The 25,765-nt window shown below is 48.6% G+C and overlaps 2 protein-coding genes across 14 annotated transcripts in view; one reads left to right on the forward strand and one right to left on the reverse strand.

Annotated features, from left to right (window-relative positions):
- The first annotated feature begins 108 nt into the window (after positions 1 to 108).
- Positions 109 to 23,345, forward strand: Elac2 (elaC ribonuclease Z 2). 3 transcript variants are annotated; one of them, XM_087570053.1, is made up of 25 exons: positions 128 to 409; positions 824 to 874; positions 1,013 to 1,083; positions 1,651 to 1,715; positions 2,733 to 2,790; positions 4,002 to 4,070; positions 5,216 to 5,350; positions 7,098 to 7,156; positions 8,705 to 8,763; positions 8,843 to 8,915; positions 9,472 to 9,584; positions 10,694 to 10,789; positions 14,260 to 14,398; positions 14,479 to 14,564; positions 16,260 to 16,378; positions 17,313 to 17,409; positions 19,063 to 19,201; positions 19,569 to 19,607; positions 19,731 to 19,840; positions 20,366 to 20,465; positions 20,549 to 20,669; positions 20,990 to 21,068; positions 21,603 to 21,747; positions 22,302 to 22,520; positions 23,165 to 23,342. In XM_087570053.1, the coding sequence occupies exons 1-25, from the start codon at positions 183 to 185 to the stop codon at positions 23,198 to 23,200; spliced, it is 2,505 nt and encodes an 834-aa protein (XP_087426179.1). In that variant the 5' UTR covers positions 128 to 182; the 3' UTR covers positions 23,201 to 23,342. The 3 variants fall into 3 exon arrangements, with proteins under 3 accessions (NP_758829.2, XP_087426179.1, XP_087426180.1); NM_172326.2 differs by having other exon boundaries at positions 109 to 409; positions 22,302 to 23,345; XM_087570054.1 differs by lacking the exons at positions 128 to 409; positions 23,165 to 23,342 and having other exon boundaries at positions 14,260 to 14,393; positions 22,302 to 22,934.
- Positions 23,314 to 25,765, reverse strand: part of Arhgap44 (Rho GTPase activating protein 44) — a 167,278-nt gene continuing 164,826 nt past the window's right edge. For all 11 annotated transcript variants that reach the window (XM_087571828.1, XM_087571831.1, XM_087571824.1 and 8 more), the window contains one exon: positions 23,314 to 24,800. In XM_087571828.1, the coding sequence (XP_087427954.1) occupies positions 24,661 to 24,800 (140 nt within the window). In that variant the 3' untranslated portion in view covers positions 23,314 to 24,660. The remainder of the gene's footprint in view (positions 24,801 to 25,765) is intronic.

The following is a 25,765-nucleotide window of genomic DNA, read 5'->3' on the forward strand; positions in this document are numbered from 1 at the left end:
TCGGCCTAGATTGACAGGCTCCGAGCTCCAAGCTTCCTTATGATTGGATACGGCGCTTTGGATAGGCGGGCGGCTAGCGCGGCGGCGCGCTGATTGGTCAGTTCCGCCATGCGGGCGGAGGGGCGGTGCTTGTGGCTGTGCGAGTGGTCTGGCTGCCTTGTCAGCCTGGTGAGGACTGGTGCATGTGGGCCCTCCGCTCGCTGCTGCGTCCCCTTGGCCTGCGCACCATGTCGCAGGGTTCGGCTCGCCGGCCGCGGCCTCCCAAAGACCCACTGCGACACCTGCGCACGAGGGAGAAGCGCGGCCCGGGTTGGGGTCCCGGGGGCCCGAACACCGTGTACCTGCAGGTGGTGGCGGCGGGCGGCCGGGACGCGGGCGCTGCTCTCTACGTCTTCTCGGAATACAACAGGTCAGAGTGGGCGGACATCCCCGGGGTTCTGGCCCGAGCGCCACGTGCTCAGGAGGCCTTCTCCTGTTCAACCCATACCTCCTTTAGTCAGCATGGCTTTCAGGCATCGGTGCAAAACTTCCCATTGCCTGTGCGGGCGGTGAGTTTTGGCTTGCCCTGAGTCTCACCATCACCATCCCAAAGCGGGGGCCTCACAGTGAGTGTGTAGGTTAAACCGGTTTCATAAGTTGATGGGGAAAGGGTTCTGTCCCCGTTGATCTATACCGAACTATACTCTTCGTCACTAACCAAGAGGGCTCAAAACCTACTGGCCAATATCAGAACCCTGTCATTTTGCTTGTAGTTACGTCTATGTATCTACAGTAAAGAATTTTACAGAGGATACTTGTAAGTACAGTGAACTTTCTCTCGTAGGTACCTTTTTAACTGCGGAGAAGGCGTCCAACGACTTATGCAGGAACACAAGTGAGTCAACACCTGGCTTCTGGGGTGGAGATGATTATGGGTTTGAAAGCTGAGGTGAGAGGGAGATGGGACTTCTCAGCTGAAACGTGCTTTGGTCATTGTTGTTTTGTCTTACTGAAATGTATTTTTTTTTCTTAGACTGAAAGTCGCTCGCTTGGACAACATATTTCTCACTCGGATGCATTGGTCAAATGTTGGGGGTTTGTGTGGTGAGTATGTTTTGGAGGTCAGAGGCTGGTGGGAAGTTCCTTTGTTCATCTTCCTAGCCCAGGGGAGCTTCAATTCCTTGTATACTAGCTTAGTCAGCTTGCTAGGGAGTGTGCAAAGCTAGACTCAGAAAGCAGGTCTTGATATGGTTATGACCTCCACTAGGACCACAGATTTAACTAGAGAGTGTTGTGGTGGTGACCAGACACCAGCAGCTGGATCCAGATACCACTGTCATCCAGACTGTGTCGCAGGTAGATTTGGAAAGCATGGTGCTATGCATAGAGGGTAGTACGAGGTGGTGGGCTGCCTACTGCTACGACACGTGGCAGCCTTTCTCTTGTACCATTCAGGGGGTGGACACGAGCTGCCTCCCTCCCTCCCTCCAGTCACCTATGTCCATTTTAGAGGCACACGGAAGATTGCTTGTCCCCTGTACCTCTGCTAACGTCATTCCCTCTTCATGTATTGTACAGTTGCTTATACACCAGAATAGGGACATAGGTGAATAACTAGTAATGCTAAGTTGAGAGAGCTGATTTGTTTGTTTGTTTTTACATTCTTTTTAGGAATGATTTTAACTTTAAAGGAAACCGGGCTTCCCAAATGCGTTCTGTCTGGACCTCCACAACTGGTGAGTCTCTCCTGGTCGGTCACCTGTCAAAACTACCTTTTTAAAAAATTGTTAACGGTAACTATCTTTGTTTGTGTAACTTAGCCCTCTGCCCTCAAGGATAACAGGGAGTAAGCACATCGCCTTTCTTAGTATATATATATACTAACTGTGTGGTCTTCAGTGAGCTACTTTGCCTGTCAGCCCCAATTTCTTAGTTTATAGAGTGGCCAGAATGTTCCTTCCATAGGTTTTTAGAGATTGAATGAAGTGGTAGATAGGAGGAACTAAATCACTTTAGATATGGTATCAAGGAAGGACTTGATGAATTAAAGCTTTTGTTCTTACTTATTAAACTTTAGACATCTAACTCTGCCTCCACAAAAGTGTCTATCTAAATATGTGTTTCTCTGTCTCCTTGAGTTTTTACCGTCTGTGTGCCCAATTAGGCTTGCTTGTCAGTTCCCACTTCTCTGCAATCCCTCCTCTGTATGACAGCCAGCACGGTGTACATGCAGCGCACAGTGTATGTGCAGCACACCGCTTTCCACCCTAACCTTTCTTGTGTGTGTGTGTGTGTGTGTGTGTGTGTGTGTGTGTGTGTGTTCCACAGGGTGGTTTTTAAGTCCCATAGGCCCAGGCCACTGTTCACACTTCTACCTGTGTCATCAAGCTGGAGCCACGAGGTCCAGCTCTGACCCACTGTCTTGCTTTCAAAAGTCGTTCCCTCTGGAGCTGCACTACACAAATTGGCGTCCACCCCATGCCTTTTCTTTTTTCCAGAGCACCTGATTGTTCCTGAGTTGTTTGCATTACTGTTTGTTTTCTCTCCATCTCTGTTCTAATGAGAGCAAGAACTAAATGTCTCTTAATGTTGCTAAACAGTGGCATCTAGTGACACTGGGCACAATAAATATTTAGATGAAATTCAAAGTACTAACTAGGTTTTGTGTTCACATCGAGAACATATAGTACTTACTGGAATATATTACTTTGTCCTATGTTTAAAACATGACTTCTTTCTTGCTTATTTTTTAGGAGAAATATCTAGAAGCAATCAAAATATTTTCTGGTCCATTGAAAGGAATAGACCTGGGTATGTTGTTGATTGTGACGTGTGTCTCATATTTCTTCTTACGTGAGCCCTGCTTTTCGAATTAGGATTCATTCAGAACTGTTGTAAAGCAGGCCTTAGAATCGCATGCTTCCTTCAGCATGCATGGTTTCTTTAAGAGCTGTAATTCTGATCTTTCTTGGTTCCTTTGCTTACTTTTCTTTTTAATGGTATATTTTATATGCCTTGATGTTAGTCTGCATGTACGTCTGTATGAGGTGTCAGATATCCTGGAACTGAAGTTATAGACAGTTATGAGCTGTTGTGTGGGCACTGAGAATTGAACTGAGGTCCTCTGGAAGAGCAGCCAGTGCTTTTTTTTTTTTTCCGGAACTGGGGACAGAACCCAGGGCCTTGCGCTTCCTAGGCAAGCGCTCTACCACTGAGCTAAATCCCCAACCCCCAGCCAGTGCTCTTAACCTTCTCCAGCCTCTCTTGCTCCTCTCATCCCTCAAGCATACTGGCTGGGCAGTATTCTTTAATCTGGTACATGCCTGCATTCACTTCTGTGTCTTTCAATCTCCACTCTGGCCTCAGGCTCCTTCCCCAGTCCAAGAGGTGTTTCTTAGGGCCTTGAATTCCTTGCAGAAGGAAGTAGAATGAAGAGTCTGGCCATCTTTGTAGCTGAACTTCACCTCCAGCTCTGCTGGGAGTCCCTTAACCTTGATGGGAAGAGGTCTGAGTGAAAACACAGCAGGATCCTGGAGCTGGCAGCTATCTACTTCCACCCCCACCCCCACCCCCACCCCCACCCCACTGGCCTGTTAATGCTGCTCTTTTAGAAAACACTGACAGTTTTATTTCAGAACTTACACCAGTGCTCATGCCTGAGAAGATAGAGTTTTGGGCTGGCTGGTAGTCTTGTTAACTCAGAACTCTTGCATTTGAGCACAGTGTTGGTTTATCTTTTCCTTCTGGATCCTATGCATTGCTCATAGCGTGACTTCCCTTGACTCTGCTCCATACAAAATGGCTGTTGAAAATACAGCTTGTTTTTTTTTTTTGTTTGTTTGTTTATTTGTTTGTTTGTTTTTCCCTAAAAACTGTTAAAGCTCCTTGGAGAGCCTGGCTTTGCTGGGATATTCCCATTAGTACTCTAAGGCAAGTCAGTGGTGGTCGGTGGGAGCCCTGAGGTTTGTTTTCCCATGCCTTTACTAATGTACTCCATTTCCTGACCTGTATTTTTCCTGCAGCTGTGCGGCCTCACTCTGCACCAGAATACAAGGATGAGACCATGACTGTTTACCAGGTCCCTATCCACAGTGAGTCTGAGAGCCAGATTTCTCTGGAGCTTTGCTGTGGTTCTTAATCAGAGGGAATGTGGGTGAGGAGAGACTGTGAGGACTTGGTGTGAGTGGCCTGTCTGGGACCTTAGTCTCTTGTGAACAGTAGTACTATGTGCACTCAGGCTGGCACATCCATTCCCCAGGGTTTGTTTGATGCAGATAAAAGTGTCTTTCTTAAAGACTTTAATAACTGCAACCTAGAAGAGGGCTGAGAAGCTCTAGTCATGATTCTTGGTACCAGGACCAAAAGATATGGATTTGAGTTGGGAATAGAGACGCTCTGCACGCCGCTCTGGCTGAACTGCCTGTGCTGGGTTTATGTACATTCAAAGACCTGGTGGTAGGAAGGTGCCAGCTGTCGTGATCTTCCAGCTGGTGCTGGGCTATGGAGTTGCCGACAGAAGCACCAAAGGCAGCATGGAGGAAGGACCTGAGGTTTATGCTGGCCATGAGTATGTTCCTGAACAGTGGCACCAGTGTTTCAGGCCAGCACGGGGATGGCCCAAGGTCTCTTAGCTCACTCCAGGTCAGGTGTCTTACTGACTATTACTGTCACCCTCCCCAACCCCCAATGTAAGTGTTTCTCTTTCTTATTTCATTCCAGCACTTTGTTCTTCACGGTAGAGCACACCGTAGTTTACTGTCATGTGTTTTCTGTGGCTGACATTTGCCTAATTCTGCTGCCCAGTGTTTCCTTGGAGCCCAGCGGGTCCTGATTGTGTGATGTGCCCGGAGGAGCAAATGCAGTTTCTGTTGAGACCAGCAGCTGTGTTTCAGCTTCTCATAACGGCAGCTCCCCTCTTGGCTTTGATACTTAAAAGCTGCAGGATTTTGCTCCTTTCAGTGATGGGTATCCTGTGAGCCTTTGTAGATCACACAATGGTGATATCTGAACTAGTCCATAGCCTGGATGCTTTTCAGGCAAACGGTATTGGATCCCTTCTGTGGGCCAGGCCAGGGAGCCAGGGAGCCAGGGAGAGGCCAGCAGGCCTGGAAGCTGGTTATTTCCTGATGCAGGGCAAGGAGTGCTGGTTTGAAAGGCATTCGGGAATTCACACACGTGAACACCTGGGCTGCAGTTATGGGAACCGTGTAATGTGATGACTTCCTGTGCTGCCTAGGTGAACGGAGGTGTGGAGAGCAAGAGCCATCACGGAGCCCCAAAAGATCTCCCAACAGGCTCAGTCCCAAACAGTCGTCCTCAGACCCTGGATCCGCTGAAAATGGGCAGTGCCTTCCAGAGGGCAGCAGTGCAGGTAAGCTGGGGAGCAGGCCTTGGAGCTTTAGTAGATAATCTCTCGGGGCTGGAGAGAGCGTTCAGTGGTTAAGGGCACCAGCTGCTCTTCCAGAGGTCCTGAGCTCAGTTCCCAGCAACCATATGGTGGCCCACAACCATCTATAGTGCAACCTGATTCCCTCTTCTGGCATGCAGATAAAGTGTGTGTGTATAATTGACAGTGATTGTGTATGCTGTAGGGGTACAGTGACATTGATCTATGTAGATCTATGCTGTGTGCTACACTGACCCTTCCTCTCACAGTGCCTCACCCAGTGCCTCGTGCATACTGGACAGACTGTGTCCACTGAGCCACATCTCCAACTCTACACGAGCAGTTTTGAAATGAACAGCACCTGGCTTTCTGTGGTCACAGCATAGTGTGGCCTGTGGCCAGCTCACCTGAAAGCCTGCACTCTTTGACCAGCTTCCCTCCTGTTCTCATCCTTTGGTAGCCTTCTATGATGGGGATTTTTCTGTTTAGATTCTTGGAGTGGGTGAGGTGCCTCTATCCAAGGTTGCTAATGACAGATCTCTGCCTCCTATGCTCTACGTTAGGATCTTCACTTCGAGGAAACAGTTTGCACAAGTAGATGCTTTTCTTTGTCGTGAAAAGCCCTGGTCTAGCAGGAGGGATCAAGAAGGGTGCCAGACCTAGGTACCAGGCCCCTTTGTAGCTTTGCGTAGCCCCAGAACTTCCACTCAGAGCAGCAGGGCCTGGGCCACTCTTGGGTGTATTTTTGTTTTTTGTTTTTTTTTCATTAATGAGACAATAGTGCAGAGACAGGCTTCCTCGCTTACCACAGCACACAAGCCAGCGAGAGGCGCAGCCTCTGAAGACAGCTGCCAAGATGTGCTCTGTCTGAGGAACTGGACGTTTGTTCTGCTCTTCAGTGTTGGGCACAGATTGGTCAGCTCCCTCTGGCTTGATGAGCCTCTTTTGTATGGCAAGCTGAGAGGATTAAAGCCCAAATATTTCCTTCAGGCCTTTAGCCGTTGTCTCATTTCTTCACATTTAGGTACTTGTTTATAAAATATATTACTATGAGGGCTGGCAGGATGGTTCAATGGGCAGACACTTGCTGCCAACCCTGAAACCTGGGATTGATCCCCAAAGCCCAAACGGGAGAAGGAGAGAACAAACTTTGGATAAACAAAGTTGTTCTCTGACATCCACACAAGCACAGTGTCACCTAACGCCACAGTTATACCTATCCCCACCACCATAAATAAATGAAAAAAATAAATTAAAACATTAGAACGAACTTTATCTTGTTCCCAAGTGTGAAGCCAAATGGTACGTGTAGAATTTTAGTTGCTATTATGCTAGATTTCTGGTTGGGTTTCCTTCCCCACATTTTCCTTCTGTTCCTTCCATAGAACTGTGCTCTTTTCTCCATTCTGTCATTGTGCTAATTTTCTTATGTCTTTTATTTTGAGATAGTAGTCTGAGCTGGCTTTGAACTTTTGATCCCCCTGTTTCAGCCTCTCAAGTCGCTAGGGTTACAGCTATGCAGGTCCAGGCCTGGCTGGAGTTTCACATTTTCTATTCAGTTATTGTTGACCTAAGAAGGATAAAGAGGTACATGATTAATGTTAGGGTCTCCTTCCACTTCAAGATGGGGTCAGCAACATCCCTTTAATATACTGAAAGGTGATTAAGGGATAGTGATTTGAGAAGCATGTACAGCCTTCACGTTCACCTTGTTTAATGTGCTTTTCCTCAGGTGTCAACGGGAAAGCATGGGGCAGGGACCCCTCCTTAGTGGTAGCTTTTGTCTGCAAGGTAAGTCTTGGCAGAGGTGGGCAGTGAGGGGCATGTGCCTAGGGGCCAGCAGGTGGTGTGTTCTGAGACTTCTGTTAGCATCCGGGCAATCGTTTGCAGGTAGTTCCTGGGTTGCCTGTGTAGACAAAGCACAACTTCCTTCTCCAAACGCCACCCGCACTTTTATGGTGTTTCAGATTCTCACCCATGGGGTGCCTCTCTGTCCTGTTTTATGCTGTGGGTATCTGGTCCTCTCAGGATTCAGGAATCTGTAAGCCAGGGCAGCTGTTCCGGACCTGCAGGCCCTCTGGTTCTGCTTACAGACTGGTGCCCTGGCTTTCCTCTCCTCCTTTTCTGCTGCACTTCGTTTGGCTGGCAGTGCTAGAGACGGAGTCTGAGGCTTTGCATATCTTAGCAAGCTCTACCACTGAGCTACATCTCCAGTCCATTTTCAGTTTTGATTTCCAGGCAGGGTCTTGTTAAGCTGCCCCACTGGCCTTGAGCTCATGATGTTTGCTGAACTTCTGAAGGCTGATCTTGGTCCTTCTCAGCCCCCTTGTCCCTCTCGTTAATATGATGCTTATCAGTCAGTTGAGGGTTAGGAAAACCAGCTCCAGTCAGAGGAGCCGGAGAAGACACCAGACTTGCGGCAGCACATCACACAGGACGTGTTGGCTCGGGGCAGCTGTGGTGCATCTGGGTCCTCCTTGGTATATTGTGCTTCTTCCTGTGGAGCAGGAGTCGGGTGGAATCCTGCTCAGAAACAGTACAAGTGACTGTTGTGAAATGTCCTTCCTATACTCAGACTCAATTGTGTGAGGGACCTTAAAGGTGCCACCTGGACCTCCATGTCTCTGTGGTCTGCAAGTGCACAGTAAACCATAGTCCTCCCACCAGCAACCTAGTGTGTAAGACGAGAAGGCCACAAGTCTGAGAATGAGACGCTGGGGTCCAGATAAGTCTTGGTCCTAGGAGTAACTTCTAAAAGTAAACTCAGTAGTTTATCAAGATTTAAGGAAGAAAAAGATCAACTGTGACTGCAGAGACCTGACAGTGGCCTTCTGCATCATCCTGTGTGACCTCTGTAGGTCGGACAGAAGCTTACAGTGGGATGGATTTGCTGTAGGGTTGCTGTGTCATCAGATAAAAGGAGCACTGGGAGTTTGTTAACAGAATGAGATCCAGAGTCTGTCCAATTAAATCTGATCTGAAGGATGTGAAAAAACCACCACCCATTCTGTTATCTTCCTACCAGTGTCACTGCCTAGGTGTGCAGCACTCACTGGCCCTGGAAGACATTGCTTTTGTACACCCTGTTGTGAGATTGAACATGACACAACCGAAGTGCCCTGCAGTTGCCCTGAGGGCACCTAATACATTTGCTGTTTGTTACCTGTGATGTGGACGAGTGAGAGTACACACTGCGCTTACTTTACCTGGCTTTAGCTCTACCGCCTTGCACCTCTTTAGAATACGTACTGCGTTTTAATGACTGAGGAAGTAGGTACACTGTGACAGTTAAGGTGAGCTTCGGCACCTGATGCTCTGTTTTCGTTCTTTTTGTTACAGCTTCACTTGAGGAAAGGAAACTTCTTGGTGCTCAAAGCAAAGGAGCTGGGCCTTCCTGTGTGAGTGTCAGGTCCTTGGGAACTCCATGGCAGGCCTCGGTAAAAAGAAGGTTTCTCACAGAGCTTGCCTGTCTTTCAGTGGGACGGCCGCCATTGCACCCATCATTGCTGCTGTCAAGGACGGGAAGAGTATCACTTATGAAGGAAGGGAGGTGAGGGCCCTGGTTTCTGTGATTTTGAAACAGCAGATGGGGTGTGGACACGGAGCAGAACTGCTGTCTGGCTTCAGCTTACAGGCACCACTTTGAAGGATGTGTGGGACAGTGTGGGATTGTCTCCTCTTGGCTGCGTGGTGGGATCATTACCACACCTTTGATATACTGTGATGCTCTGCCTGGGCATCTCTGTATCTTGTCTGCTCATACCTGGTGGTTCTTATGTGTGTAGATGCTTCCCCTCAAAGTGCCTGCCTTCAAGGATGGGCTTCGCTAGCAAGTCTCCAAAGAGTTATGCACTTTGCCTAAGAAGGTGTTTCTGGTGTTGAAAGTACTTTACATGCTAACCCTCCCACTAGCCACTCAGGTTTGAAATGTCTTCATAAACTAGTGCCTTTCTGCTGAAGAATGGGCAGGGCAGGAAAGGGCGGTGCCAGGCTTACGCTCTGCATTCAATATGAGTTGTGTACAGGTAGCAGTTGCCATGCATTCCGAGCTGAGATTGTTCTGAAAGAGTATTCTGCTCCAATATGTGTCCTGTGTCGTTTCCTAGATTGCTGCTGAAGAGCTTTGTACACCACCAGATCCTGGTCTCGTGTTCATCGTGGTAGAGTGTCCCGATGAAGGATTCATCCAGCCCATCTGTGAGAATGACACCTTTCAAAGGTAATGTGAACGATTTTGCCTGGGAAGGGTGAGCGCCATCCCTGTTCAGCACAGACATTGATGGGCCAAAGACAGTTCATGATGTCCTTGTCTCTGGGAAGGCCTGGAGTTTGTGTTCAAGGTGTGTCTTGATCTTACTGGTAGGATTTGGGCAGTATTGTCATTAGTGGGCTTTGAAATAAAGAACAGAAGTCTAGACAAGTCAACTGCAAATGAGAGAGAGAAAGAAGGGGGTGGGGTGGGACACACACCAGCAAGAGAGGGGCTCTAAGTCTAGAACAGATTTCAGAATAAATGCCCAGGCAAATAAATTATTTTACTTATTTCTACCCTATATGAGTTTTCTCTCACCTACATTGAGACTAATAAGATAGGGCAGAGTGTCCAAGACCCTGTCTGTGTCCTACACTGTGCTAGGACAGTTTCAGCATTGAGACATCTCTGGCTATTGGAAACCAGCCAGATCTCAGTCACAGTCCTGGGTAGACATCCCTCCACCATGTCTTCCTGGTGCTTGGGGCCAGCCTTGAACACACTTGGCAAGTGTCCTTCCACTGAGCTGCTTCTCCATCACTTGTCCTTTTGAGATAAGATATCACCATGTCGGCTCGCCTGGCCCTGGTCATGTAGCCCTGCCTTAGCCTTGCTAGTGCTGGGAATGGTGTGCGCCACCACCCTAGGTAGGAGCAAGCCTCGTGCTTGTTTTAAAGTTGTCCTGTCCATAGTTGCTTGTTTGCGTCTTGTTTTCTCATGTGCCTTTTTATTCCACGTACACCAAAAATCCCTTGTGCTCTTGTGCTTTTCTGTAGCAGGGTAAGGGGCTCTGCCTAAGCCACTTTGTCCTGCGTGGGGCCAATGCCCTGACCAGAGACTATCCTAATCTGCTTTGAGCAACTAGAGAGAGATGGTGTGTGTTGGGGCAAGGGTGGGTGATGATGGAATCAACCACTGAACAGAAAAAAGTGTCACCAGGTTAGCAGACCATGCCTGGTGGGAGGTGGTACGTGTGGCAGCAGTGAGGATTCCAACAAATAACCACACAATCCCCTCCCTTCCCTGTCTTGAGCTTGTGCCTCTCTAGATGCAAACTCATGCTTCCCTCTACCTAGGTACCAGGGAGAGGCCGATGCACCTGTGGCAGTGGTGGTCCACATAGCCCCAGAATCTGTACTCATCGACAGCAGGTACCAGCAGTGGATGGAGAGGTACGGAGACACTGCAGTCCAAGGCACAGGGCAACTCTTGTGGATATTGTTGTAGTTAATTAATCTACTTTTATCTCCTGTGCGTGCTGCTTGCTAACTGCTCCAATGCCTTATAGTTTACGTATCTGTGATAACTATGTTTAAAGGGGTAGGAAAATTGGTTAGACTTAAGAAAACCACTGTTAGCATCTGTTATCCAGCCTCTATATGCTTAGAAAGCTCAGGGACTGACTGGTTCCATCTGAACCAATCTATGGAATGAACCGAGTCTATCAGGAATCAACAGTTATTCCTGAAGTTGTTCTGGAATCACATCTCTGGAAACAGCATCAGGAGGTAGGGGGCTGGAACAGCAGGTCATTTCAGTGTCCCTGTGGATGTGTCAGAGCCATACATTCTGTAATATATGAATCTTACAACCAAAATTTTAGTACTATTAAAATATTTGTATGGATTGTGTAAGGTGCACAGACCAGGTAAGGATGAGTTTTTGGTCCTCGTTTGAGCAGGTGAAAGACAACACCACTGTCCTTTTATGACTTAGTCTGACATATGAAGGACGGTACAGTGAATCTTAAGGATTCCGTAACTAGCAGGATTTACTGTCTAATTTTAGCTGAAGTTTTGGCTATAGACATTTTTATGTTCAAGCCCAATTACAGAGCCATTCTAATGTGGAGCAATCGGCAAATCAAGTTACCTACGTGTCCAGTTTGATTTTCTTCACTTTTTCTTTTCTGTAGCCAAGATCTTCAGGGGGTCTTCCCCTGTCATATTTGATCTTTTTTTCCTATTAATACAGATACAGAGTCTCTCTCCCATAATAGCATGTCCTTGTTCCAGTAACCCGAAATCATCAAAGGTATAGATTGATTCAAAGTAGCAGTCTCTTTTCTCTTCAGGTCTGTCCTATTTTGACCTCTCTCCCAGAAGATTTTTAATATCCTAAGCACCAAACTTACAATCACATGCATTTTAATAATTGAAACAATTCAAAGCAGTCTACACAGTTCATTATCTACTGAGACAGTGCCCCTCCACTGTTCCCTGTCTTGTTCTTACATGATTGATTTTTAATAGCGAGATCAAGGCCTAAATTTATTTATTCATCTATGTATATTTAAATTCTCTCTTCTATGGAGATTAATACCTCGGTGGGTATATATATCCCGGTTTTCTTTATGAGAGATACTATAACGCACTCTGAATAATTACTATTATCCATGGAGACAGTGCTCCACCACTCTCTCCTGCCTTGTTCCTACGCAAGATCACTGCTTAAGTTTCTACCACCTGTCTGAGACAAGGTTATTTCTCCTATCCCCTGATCTTTACCTACATTTTAAGATCAAAACCCTCAATTTATTCACCCATGTATACTTAAATTCTCCCTTCCATGGAATTAATATCCTTTCCTATTTGACTTTAATTTATTTCCTTCTATTTACTGTATAAGCCTATTCGCAGGCTACCAATGGCATATGCCAGCTAAACAATCCCAGAATTACAGTGCAGCCCATGTTCACAGATCCCGTTGCTTGTGAAGCATAGACTTGAAATTTTCCTTTAATGCAATTGCCTTTATTCTTCTCTTTAATATTAAAAACAATTAAATAAATTATCATTAATCTTCCATTCTTTGGAGATTAATATATATATTATCACCTTTCTAATAATAATATATATTGTCACCTTTCTCTTTATATGAGTTAAATTAATATCCTTTCCTGTATAACTTCAATCAAATCCCTCTATTTACTGTGTATCATTTGCCATGTTCGCTAAGCAATCCCACAATTCCCGCAGAGCCCACACTCAAAGAACCCAGGTGCTTATGGAGCATAGACTTTAATTTTCCTTTAAATCAGTCCTCCATTTCTGCATCTTATTTAGACTAGATCCAGTGGCCTGCCTTCTCCCAGCAGGAGCTGTTAGTATTTGCTGTCTAAGCTCTTGCAGAATCACTAGCCCACCTCTTATGTCCTTGGGTTGCCCTGGGTATGTCTCATCCTTAAGCCATGAATCCCAGAATTGTATGCGCCAATTTAATACACCTTTTGTCGGTTGGGGATTTAGCTCAGTGGTAGAGCGCTTGCCTAGCAAGCACAAGGCCCTGGGTTCGGTCCCCAGCTCCGAAAAAAAGAAAAAAAAAAAATACACCTTTTGTCCTAGTTCCAAACCTGTGTGGCTTGGGCAAAACCTGCAGCTCTGCTAAGAAACCACCTCTAATCTCACACCACTGCGTGTTTTCCATAGAATCTCCAATTAATTCTTAATAGTGAGTTGTACCCTAAACTGGGCCACAGTGCCCAACTCTTACATGTTGGTAGTCTTTCTGTCTCTGCCCTACACTTCTCTGGCCTGGACTTTCTTCCTGGCATGGTGCTTTCTTCCTCCTCCCCAATCCTTGCTCAGGAATCCTAGAAGTCCCACCTCTGTCTCCCTGCCCAGCCATTGGCTGCCGGCAACTTTATTAGCAATCAAAGCCAAGTGGGGGCAGGGATCCTCAGCATCTTACATGCAGACACGCAGACTCCCGTGTGAAATAACAATGCAAGCATTAAACCAAATCCACAACATGTGGTGGCTGTGCTTCGATCAATGTTCCCACACTAAGTACCGCTCTGCTCACTGCCTGTCCTCACCTGAGCCTGCCTGAATTCTGCTCTGGGCTCTCTGTCTTGGGAATTCTGGGAAGGTTTCTATGAAGGGGTCTGTGTTGAATCATGGCCACTAGATGGTTCATTGTCCCATTCCCCACTTGTTGAAACTCCTTGTCACATCTCACACTGTGCTCAATCAGTGCAGAGGAGATCCTGGCCCATCCTCCAGCCTCCCACTGCACATCTGTGTTTGACTTCAACTGCTCTGATTTATTCTTAGCAAGTCTGTAAGGAGAAGGTTTGCCATCATATAACCCTGCACTAGGTTGTAGCATCAGGAGAATATTGGAGCCTGAGTAGTAGGTGACCTCCAGAGGCTCCTCAGCTTCCCTGCCGTCTGCTTCACCTCACAGCCCCCACCCCCACCCCCCATCCTCTCTGCCCTGAGCAGTTCTGGGTCTTAGGCTCTGTCTTTCATTCCTTGTGTGTCTGAGTAAGAACACATATTGCCTGTTTTCCTCTTAGTCTGTTTTCATACCCTGTCCTTGGTGATGACGTCACGTCTGTACATGAAGGTCTTACACTTCTTTAGTCTTCCTACTCTTCTTTCCAGCAGAATCCCGTAGGCAGCAGGAGGGACAAAAACCAGGACTTTGACACAGAAGCTATAGGATTGTGCCTGGCTGTGTAGTAATTGTTTGGGGCAAATGACATAACTCTGAGTCTGTCCATCTACATAAGGCTTTCGTCTGCCGTCCTGTTCCTGAGGTGGAGCGATTCCCTGGCAGACACTATGATGATGGGTCCTTTTCCTGCTGTGGGAAGATTCCCTGATGGACACTGTAATGCTGGGCTGTTTCTTCCTAGGTTCGGGCCTGACACACAGCATCTGATTCTGAATGAGAACTGCCCCTCAGTCCACAACCTGCGCAGCCACAAGATTCAGACTCAGCTCAGCCTCATCCACCCGGACATCTTCCCTCAGCTCACCAGCTTCCACAGTAAGGTAGCATGTCCCACATCCTTCCGAACCACTGAATTTCGGATCTTGGCTTTCCCACTGAGAAGTGTGCTCTCATCTTCCAGGAGGAAGGTTCTACCTTCAGCTTGCCGACAGTTCGGGGTGAATGCCTTCTCAAGTATCAGCTCCGCCCCAAGAGAGAGTGGCAGAGGTGTGTGCGGGTTCTGAACCTAGGCCAAGTTCTAGGCCCGGGGTTGGGAGGATTTTCCCAAAAGGCTCCGAGCTGGTGTTGTGGAAAGCATTTCCAGCCCTGTGATTTCTGCCACAGTCATCACCTGTGCAGCAGCAGGAAGAGCCCAGCTCCAGTCACAAGGTGGTTATTGGATAAGGTCTCACTGTGTAGCCCTGGCTGGCCTCAAACTCAGAGATAGATCTGCTGGCCTCTGCTGGGATTAAAAGTATGTGTCACTGTACCTGGCCCCAGCAAAAAGGTTTCTGTTGGAATTTCTGATAGTGATTTTTCACTCATTTGGGGTATTTTGTTTTCTTGTTTTAATGCAACCGTACGTCTTTGATTGACTTCCTAAAGGCAGTTTCTAACTGAGTTACAGTGAGTGACTTCTTTAGGTACCCAATGATCATGCATTGCCACCTGGAAAGCCCCTGCCTGTACCTCCCAGGCAAGTGAGAAGTATTTGCTGACTACTTGGTAGCTTGTCCTCATTGCTGGGTATACATATGGAGTTTTAATACTGCCGGCCTCTTAGCATCGGTGTTAAAGTAGATCCTGTGGTAGGATGTCACTGTGAGCTGTCATGGTTGAATAATTGCTCTGTAGTGGATGCCTGGTGCCATGGGCATCTCCCCATACTTCCTCAGCCCGTGTGCAAGTGAAAACATTATTCTAAGGTCCCAGACCTAGGGAATTGATCTGGAAAGGTTGTCATGGGATGTTTTATAAGCTTCCAGGTGCTTTCCTCCTTAGCTAACTCAGAGAGCCAGTCCTCTCAGTAGTGGTGCTGAGTGACGGAGACCAGCAATGCCAGCATTCCCGGAGGCTTGCCAAGAAGCTAGGCTCCCTGACTCAACCTGAGAGCTGATGCCAGTTTGGGTTCTATAGATCACCAAGGTAGCCGTGTGCATACTCACTTCAGTTTGAGAGGTACTTACTGAAAACCTGCTTCTTAGGTAGGGCCCTTGTGGTCCTCCTAGGGACAGAGCCTCATATGTGGACACATGTAATTACCACAGCCTTGGTTGGTGCATGAGATGCTGCAGGGAACAACTCCACTATGAAGAAAGATTCATCTTGCCCAAGCACCAGGAAGCCCTGATTGTTGGGCTTGTGGCTGGAGAGGTTGCAAGGAGCTAGGGTTGTTCAGGACTCATAAACCTTATTAATTGATGAAGATTCCAGAGACTTGCAGTGCGCGGGCCATTATCTATCTGTAGGAGTGTTCTGTGCCTGTATTGGTTACTTTTCTGTTGCTGTGATAAAACACCATCACCAAAATAACTTATGGGAAAATATTCATTTTGATTGATGGATTAGGAGTAAGAGTTCCTCATGGTAGGGAGGCCTGGCAGCAAGTGGCAAGCATGGTGTGGCCGGAGATGAGAGACCATAACCTCAGCCGCAAACACAACGCAAAGAGTGAATAGGGAGCGGGCAAAGCTATAAACTCCCAAAGTTCACCCTGAATGATGTCCTTCTTCCAAGAAAGCTGCAGTTCCCCATAACCTCCCCAAATACATAACACACAGGAGACCAGGGGTCGGGGTAGGGATGATGCATTTTTCAGCCAAACCATCGGAGTAAGCATGGATTTATTCTGAACATCCAAACTAGCATTTGCTAAGAGGCTGTGCAGACCCTTTGGGGTACCCAAGTTATTTTCCTCTGCAGGGACACCACACTCGACTGCAATACTGATGAATTCATAGCTGAGGCCTTGGAGCTCCCCAATTTCCAGGAGAGTGTGGAGGAGTACAGGAAGAATATGCAGGCCAGCCCAGCCCCAGCAGGTGAGCCAAGCCCTAGGCAGCCTCTCTCAAGCATTGCCTGCCTGTGGCCTCAGTCTCAAGCAGGGGGTTGGACAAGTTGCCACCTGATTATTTAACTCAGGGCTTGCTTAACAGAAGCCCTGTATTATAACAGGAGGCCGAGGGAGGTGTTGAGGATCTTGGCACCATGCCCCCCACTCAGTAAACTCTGCATTTAGTGACAGTGTCTGGGCATTCTTGAGGGCCCACCTGTGGGAAAATGGTTTGGAGAACTCCTGTGAGACCATGAAGATGATCTGTTACCATAGTTGCTGTTGGTCTCCTCCTGCTGACTGTGGAAGATGGCTGCCATCTAACCAGTCTCATTGCTCTATTGGGGAAAGCAATTGAAGACTTTTGTGATTTCTACACTTTGGGGGTTTTCTGAGATTTTAATTACTGATAGAGAATGCTAGAATAGAGGAGGGTAGGCTTTAATCTAGCCAGGTGGCCCTTCCCCACCCTTGGTTTTCTGAAGGTTAGTGCTCCTCCTCTGTGTGTCCAAAGATCTATTTCCTGGGAATTGCTTCATCCTTTCTGCTTTAATTGGCGCCCTGGTGTGTTAGTCCATGGCCACCCGAGTGAGTCTGAGGGCCAGCTCCACGTCCCTGTACAGCAGATGTGAGGGTACACACACATGAAGTGTACAATCTTAATGCAAGGTGGAGGTGCCATTCCCATGAAGGAAGTGGTGGTCAGAGCTAAGGAAACCTTGTATGTTGTTTAGTGGGGTTGTTTGTTTTAAAGAAAGGCCTGAGGAATTACTGTCTTCCAGATGATGCTTTTCTTCAATAGCCTGCAGGACTCATATTGAAGTGGAACACCTCCATCCAGTACCCTTCTGAGAAGGTGGATTGGACCAGATTGCTAGTCTACCTCAGAACGCTAGCTTGTAAATTCACTTGTATTTCCACAGAGAAAAGAAGCCAGTATCCTGAAATTGTCTTCCTGGGTACGGGGTCTGCCATCCCAATGAAGATCCGAAATGTCAGTTCCACACTCGTCAACCTAAGGTACCATATGTTTTGGTTGGGGTTTTACTGCTGTGAAGAGACACCATGACTAAAACAACTCTTATAAAGGACAATACTTAATTGGGGCTGGCTTACAGGTTCAGAGGTTCAGTCCATTATCATCAAGGCAGGAGCATGGTAGCATCCAGGCAGGCATGAAGCTGGAGGAGCTGAGAGTTCCGAACCTCCTGTTCCAATGGCAACTAGGAAAAGAGTGGCTTCCAAGGAGCTAGGATGAGGGTCTTAAAGCCCACACCCACAGTGACACACTTCCTCCAACAAGGCCTCGCCTATTCCAACAAGGCTACACCTCCTAATAGTGCTACTCCCCTGGCCAAGCATATTCAAAACATGCCATGTTTGCCCCAGAGGCTGCTGTACATCAGAGCTTGCTGCTAAACACTGCTCTCCACTCACTGGGCTGATCGTCCTGAGCAGAAATAGTGCTTGGCTGTGCTTTATTTCATTTAGAATGTATTGTTGAGATAGGGTCTTGCTATATAGTGCTGGCCGGCCTGGAGCGTCTGTCTTCCAAGTGGTGGGCTTATCGTATCCACTTGCTTACCTCCAGGAAACATGCAGTCCCATCCCTCGTGAGTGGAGGTAAAGAGTTGAACCTCTTTAGGCTGCCCACACTGCTGAGGGCCGTTCCAGTGAACTTGTACTGTGAAGGACAGGTGACTGCTGCCTTGTTCGACTGGTCAGCATGCGCTGAGAGATTGCTTCAGTTCTGCAGCCTAAGCTGCAGATCCAGGCCCCGAGTTGGTATCTTACCTGGTACCTGTATTTCCCCCAGCTGTATTGCCCATGTGCACTTGAGGTCAGACTGTGTGCACCGCAGTCCAGGTTCATCTGAGCTCAAATGCTTTCAAATCTAAGCACGGCTTCTTTATGAGTGAGAAATGGATGAAGGTGGGTTACCATTGGCTGGCCTCTGTTTAGGACTTCTGGTTTCTGAGCCCTAAACTGAACCTGGTACCCTTGTTGAGGTGAACAGAGTCATTTTTTCTCATGTAGGCTTTCCCCTGGAAGTCAATGTCTTTAGAAAGTGTGGCCCTTCCGATCTCTGTGGCTTCCTTTAGAAAGGAAGGAAGTCAGAGGGGTTCCTCTGTCTGTCTGTCTGAGAGTAGAGCCTCTGCCCTGAAGTGCTGAACTCAGGACTTGAGAGCTGCCAGCAAACAGCTGTGATCACACTAGCCACCTCCCCAGAGAAGATTCATGAAGCTCATCCTGTCTCTGGACAGTTTGAGGACCAGGGACGCTTGGGAACTGGGAGCCATCTCCTGTGACTTACTGCTGTCTCTGGCACTCTCAGCTGAGTGTAGCACATTCCTCGGAAGTGGAGGTGTGCTGTGGGGCTGACCCCTAGTCTACAGTCTGCTTTTCTTTCTTCTGTCTTTGATGCCCAGCATTGTGTTGATGCATATCCTTAAAGGCTTCAGGGTTCTTTGGATTTTCCCTTAAACAGAGAAGACAGACTGCTCTAAAACGACTCATGTGGTTAAGTAGTTGACTTTCATATGCACTCCACAAAGGATGGGTGGGTGTAGCTGTGGAAGATGGACGTGGTGCCCACAGTTGCTGCCTGTTCTGTCTCTGCTGCAACAATGCCCTTCTGGGAAGTCTAAAGCCTGTTGTGACTGTCTTCTGCAGCCCTGACAAGTCTGTGCTGCTGGATTGTGGAGAAGGCACTTTTGGGCAGTTATGCCGTCATTATGGACAGCAAATAGACAGAGTCCTCTGCAACCTTACTGCTGTGTTTGTGTCCCACCTGCATGCGGACCACCACACGGTGAGCGTGAGACCCCAGATGTCAGCATGTGGAGGTGCTGTCCCCTTGGGCTTCTTTCCCCCTAGTGCCAAACTTTTGAGTTTCCTCAGTGTTTTTTGCTGAATAAAACTTGTTTCACACACAGCCTGCCCAACAGGACTGTCCAGATCTGGATCCTTTAGGCTTCCTAGGTCTTACCCCATTGCCCTGGTTCTAACACAGCTGTTTTTCTGCCCGTAACATTTCAGTTACTAGTCAGCTTGTGCCACCCACCTGTGACATGGGGTCAGTGAGAGAGGAATCACTTGTAGGGAGGGGCTTGAGCCCTAAGCTGTGGGCATGACAACTGGGCCTGGGCCTGGCTCATCACCTGTGTCCCCCTCTGCAGGGCTTGTTGAATATCTTGCTGCAGAGGGAGCATGCGCTGGTAAGTGAGGCACCTGGCTGACACTGGTAATTGCCTGCTTCATTATTGGCTGTACCTACTACTCATTTCAAATAATTTTTACTGGGAAGTCTCCTTATTAACTGTACCGGGTCCTTTTTTCAGGCGTCTCTGGGGAAACCTTTTCAGCCCTTGCTAGTGGTGGCCCCTACCCAGCTCAGGGCCTGGCTGCAGCAGTATCACAATCAGTGCCAGGAGATTCTGCATCACATCAGGTGAGCATCCTGGGCACCAAGCTCTAGGATATTGCCTTCTACTTCTGCCTCCTTCCCCAGCCCCAGCTGACTGGGTAGCAGTGGAAGTCCTGGCAGCTATGCCCTTGGAGCATGAGTATCCCAGTTCTCACTGCAGCTCTGTACACTGTGACTGTGGCCACTGTCTCTGCAGCTGACAGTTCCCATGTCAAGTGCACAAACTGCTGCTAGCACAGACAACCAAGCCAGGAGGTTCGTGGCAGGGATGGCCCAGCCTCACCTCCAGGGAAGGATGGGAAGGAGCCCTCTGACAGATGCCGCCTGTGACCTGCAGGGGCTGTTAAGTTTCTTGCAGTGAGCTGGATAGGCTGGATGTATGGCCTAGCTCCTTTCATTTGATCAGTTTTCCTGCCTTCATTCCTGGACTAAACCATGACTCTCAGAACCACTGAGGGTCTTCATTGAAGAGAAGTGTTGACTGCAGGCGTTAAGTGACTTTAAAACACATGTTCATTCTCATCTTCCACATGCTTTGGCTTCTGTTAGTATGATTCCTGCCAAATGCCTTCAGAAAGGAGCAGAGGTCCCCAGTCCCCCAGTTGAAAGGCTGATCAGCTTGCTGTTGGAAACATGTGACTTACAAGAAGTAAGTGGCCCAGGTACAGAACCCCCAGAAGGCAGGCAGAGTGGGGCATTAGGGGCCTGAGCTCTTCCCCTCTGCTCCCTCAGTTTCAGACCTGCCTGGTACGTCACTGCAAGCATGCTTTTGGCTGTGCGCTGGTGCATTCATCTGGCTGGAAAGTGGTCTACTCAGGGGACACCATGCCCTGTGAGGCTCTGGTCCAGATGGGTAAGTGGGCCTCGAGAGATGTGTGGTGTGTGCAGATGGGCGTGTGCAGATGGGTGTGTGCAGGGGTGTGCAGATGGGAGTGTGCAGATGGGTGTGTGCAGATGGGCGTGTGCAGATGGGTGTGTGCAGGTGTGTGCAGATGGGTGCGTAGGTGATGCCATCAGATAGCAGATTGGTTCTTATCCAGTCGGTCCCCTGGCTGTTGTCTTGAGGACACATCACAGGACCAAGAGAGCTGAGCATTTGGCCAGGTCACGACTGTGCACCCAGGCATATATGCTGCTCATTCAGACTTTTCCTTGATGTCTGTTCCTGTCCAGGGAAAGATGCCACCCTCCTGATACACGAAGCCACTCTGGAGGATGGCTTGGAAGAGGAAGCAGTGGAGAAGACGCATAGGTAGAAATACTGCTTTGTCCTCTTCACCCTCTATTCTCTTGTCAAGGGAAAGCTAAGCAGCCCTCCCTCACCCCTGCAGAGAGCTGGTGCCCACAGCCATGGAGGACTGGCTGGCTTTCTTCCAGGCTTGTGTAATTTCCTGAGCCCACATTAGCTCTCCTGGGCATTCTGCTTCTATTCTTGCATATTCCCCAGGCAGGGTCTCTGGTGAGGCATGGGTCTTAAAAGAACAAGCCAGCTGGAATAAACTGTCACTTCAGGGAAAGGCGGGGTCATGACTGAATGCAGGGTGTTTTAAGAAGAGAGACCTTCTCAGGCATTGTCTCAGGTGTTCATCCTGAGAAGCTGACAGCCAGCACTCAGTGCAAGGCCTTCCTTGGGAAGTGTGGCTAGGCTCTGGCCCTCAGGAGCATCTCTGAAGCTCAACAGCCTTCTGAGGAGTCCTATCAACCTTCCTTGGTGTCATCAGTATGGGAGGGACGGGCTTGTGGACTCCTGCCCCAAGGCTATTTCAAACTTTGTTCTTTGCTACAGTACCACCTCCCAGGCTATTGGTGTGGGGATGCGGATGAATGCTGAGTTCATCATGCTGAACCACTTCAGTCAGCGGTACGCCAAGATCCCCCTTTTCAGCCCTGACTTCAATGAGAAAGTTGGCATCGCCTTTGACCACATGAAGGTCTGTATGTCACTGTGGACGGAGAGAGCTCAGGGCCAGATAAGAAAGTGACCCTCATTTGATGCTCCTTTTATGACATCGGGGAACCAAAGGAAGACACTTTCTCTATCACTAGCCAGGTGTATCCAAAAGCAGACTGACAGTCTGCTTCTGAAGGGTCTTCCTTCTCTCGGGGTCCCTGGAGGTTCCAGATGTCTCATACCTGGGCCATTCCTATTGCAGCAAAAGCACAAACCTGTGGGACAGGGGCTAGTCCCCAAGCGTAGCAGAGGTGGGCAGGGGCTAGTCCCCAAGGGTAGCAGAGGTGGGCCATGCCCCTTTCACCTTCCCAAATGAAGGAGTGGGGCTTGAGCCAGCTCTGGTTGTTAGGAGCTTGACAGAAAAAGTCAGAGCTGGACTTTTTCTTTTCCCTTTGGTCTCCCTGCCTTTATAAGAGGGAACCAGTCCCTCTTCATTACTATGTATGCTCCTCCCTAAATAGCATTGGCCTGAGGGCATGCAAGGAAGATACTCTTGTCCCTTTCAGTGTTTCTCTGTGCTGTCTGTCACTCCAGGTCTGCTTTGGAGACTTCCCGACAGTGCCCAAGCTTATTCCTCCGCTGAAGGCCCTGTTTGCAGATGACATTGAAGAGATGGTGGAACGCAGGGAGAAGAGGGAGCTACGGCTGGTGCGGGCAGCCCTCCTGACTCAGCAGGCAGACAGCTCAGAGGACAGAGAACCCCACCAGAAGCGGGCCCACTCAGAGGAACCACACAGCCCACAGAGCAAGAAGGTCAGAGCCCAGTGAAGGTCTAAACCATCCTGGACTGAAGTCTGTGTTCTCTGCCCTGTGTGGAAGCCACATCTGTCATCTTGGGAGCCAGCGCACACAATCTAGCCAGGAGGAACATGGAATCATGTTCATGCAGCCCTCCATGGCCTTGGCTAGGGAGCACCCATCTGCCAGGTGCCTCTGACATCTGGAGGAGAGCACAGTGGCAGGACAGGAGACTCCTCAGTCGAAGACAGCAAGCCAGTCTTTAAAGATGTCATGGAAATTGAGGTGTCTGTCCCTCACTTACTAGCACAGGGGTTCTCTCTGCATGCCAGAGTCAAGCCATGTTACAAGTGACATTGGGTGTATATGTCTCAGGCTCCAAGAATAGTATTTGCAAGGACTCAGACTCAATAAAGCTCGAGTTTGGAATTCTGCTTCAGTGTGGGTCTTCTGTGGGCTGGGTTACCCAGTGAGGCCTGCGTGTCCCCATGGCTGCAAGGATCGGGGAGCCTGTTGTGCTGGTCTATGACGAGAGTGAAAATCACTGAAAGTGTGAAGAAATGTCACGCATGCCTGCTGGATCTAAAAACAGGTTAGTGACTGAAACATGGAGGGATGTTCAAAGACGACTCTAACATTTATATGTTCTCCCTACCCAGGGGAGCGTGGAACATACTTTAGAAAGTTGGTCGTGAGACAGCAAGGACTTGGCCTTCCTTCCCTGGTGGCGATCGTCAGACGTCTGCCCGAGGCAGCACAGGGACATTACTGCCCGAAGCCTTCACCGAAACAAGACCATGTGCCAAGCTCAGGGTTAATAAATCTATTTTAATAACATTGCTCTTGACAACAGTTTGTACATATATGTAAAGACAACCTTCAACCCCCAGGCTCTGTTACAGACTTGGGGAGTGGACTGCCCTTGCCAGGAAGTGAGCAAAGCTGTAACTTCAAGTCTGCAGATCCCACTCTCGGAGAAGGGTGAGTTCACGCTGCTGGGAAAAATAACTAAGCATTTAGAATTTTTCATTGTACACCTGTACATAGGTTTAGATTGAATGGCTCAAATTAAACAAATATAGATTTCATATATACAAATATATCATGTATAGGTATATCTATTTTCAGAAGAACAAACTTTAAACTTTGACTGCATGCATGGCCCAGATTTGTTCTATTCCCTTAATCCCAAAGTGTGAACAGGCTTCCTGCGCCCTTGCTCCAGGGCTGCATGGGACATGGTGAGAAGGATGAGCAGGGTCTGCTGGTTAGCAACGCAGGCCACGCTGTGGGCCTCGGACCACCCCCTCTACCTGCCTTGGGAAACAGAATTATTGCTAGTGAGCTGGAACCTCCAGAAGAGGAGTGCCAGGCCCCACACACCTACCGAGGTGGGTGCCTGATGGGAAAGTGCTCTAGGATACCTAATGTGTTTGGGGAACACGGAGACCTATGTAGGGCCATCTATGTTCAAATCCTCAATTTAGATTGTCAGCATGGACTAAAGGAAGCCTTCATCGCACAGAGGAAGTAAAGCTGTCAGAAGTAGGTGTATTAAGCGTTTACTTGGGAGCTGTGATTAAGGGTAGCCTGAATGGTCTTTCTGGTTGGCTGGGACCCTGGCAGCAGGCAGAGGACAGACAATGATCAGGACATCTCTTGCCCTAGTAAAAGGGTCTCTTCCTGTCTTGCTTCCCCTCTGGCTGTTATGGTGATGCTGCAGGACCTGATGTCCCAGTCGAGGCAGTAAGGGGACTCTCTTGTACCCTCATCCTGCAAAGGCCATTCTGACAAGCCCTTGAATGGAGAGGTGGATGCTGCTTGCCATAGAGGCCAAAGAGGGATCAAGATAGGCACAAAGTCAAAAGGCAAAGGTCAAAAAAAAGGCTGGAATTCATCACCCAAAATGAACAAACAGAATCTGCACCACCAACACTGGCCACATGGACAGGAGAGCTCTTCCTCTACCCAACTCCACCCTGGTGTTGGGCATGATAGCAAAGGGCTGATGGAAAATCCTTGGCAGGCTAGGAGGCGCTGCCCTGGGTGGTGTCTGGGCCCATGGATGTATGCACATGTGTTGGGGGGCCATGGATGTATGCACACGTGTTAGGGGGGGCCATGGATGTATGCACACATGTTGGGGTGCGTCACATCAAAGGGCTGTACTCTCAGACTCCTCTTCTGAGTCCCTCTTGTCAGTCACTGAGTGCCGCCGTGCATGTTCCAGGGGGCTCAGGCGGAGCGTTGACCCCAGCTCTATGTGGATGGAGGGGACATCAAAGTGGACAAGATCTGCAGAGAGAGGAGGTGGTGAAGGGGGGCCGATTGCAAACTGATACACGGGGAACAGGAAGGCCTAGGTGAGCTCATTAGAAATCGGGCACTGCAGGATCAGGGTGTGGGTGGGCCTGGCTAAGGGACAAGGCCCTGCTCCAATCTTTCAGCTTCTTTACCCACGTTCTGATAAGCAGGGTATTCCCAGGTGGGCCTCAGTAACATCTGAGAATCAAGACCACAGAGACAGTCACTGTACTCATTCAGAAACTGCTCTGTGTCAGCGGCTCAGGGAGGCAGGGCAGAATCTTTCTTAGGATGCTAGATACATACTCCCAACCCCATTTTGATTTATGTTGACAACATTAAAAGGCCATCCTGACAAGGGCAGGGAGAATGAATGTACCAGAAGTTACAAGACTTAGTGTCTTGACATCTTGGAATCATCAAACAACTTCATAGTGCCATGAGCGGGAACTCAGCCCTTGTGGTGACACTGGGAGTGGTCCTGGAGCCTCAGTTGGGTAGTTCTGGAGAGCCCGGCCTGTTGAGTCCCTGGGCCCTAGGAGGTTGAGTTGGGATGATGGGTGCTCTGGACCCTTCCCTCTTGGCTGTATCATCCCCTCTGCCCATTTCACTCAGTTCTGTGAGCTGTGTCAAGCCTAGTTGGCAGCAGCATCCCAGCAGACAGTACACCAACCTGCCTAGGACTCCGCCCTAGACCACTCAGAAGGTGACTTGGCTTTTCGTTGGCTTTAAAATTTTAATAAAACATGTTCCGAATAAGGAGCACCAAACGGAGTGTACAGGCATTACACTTGGACACTGCCCTCAAAGACATTTTACAGACACACGAGCACTGGGACACCCCTACTCTACCCATTGTAGCCTGTTTGGTTGCACAGTGGTGGGGCAGAGCTGGGGTTTGACGCTTGGCCCAGCCAGTACTAAGTGCTCCCAGTGCAGTGTGTGATGGGTCCCAC

Source organism: Rattus norvegicus, chromosome 10 (genome assembly GCF_021556685.1).
Source record: "Rattus norvegicus strain SHRSP/BbbUtx chromosome 10, alternate assembly SHRSP_T2T, whole genome shotgun sequence".
NCBI lineage: Eukaryota > Metazoa > Chordata > Mammalia > Rodentia > Muridae > Rattus > Rattus norvegicus.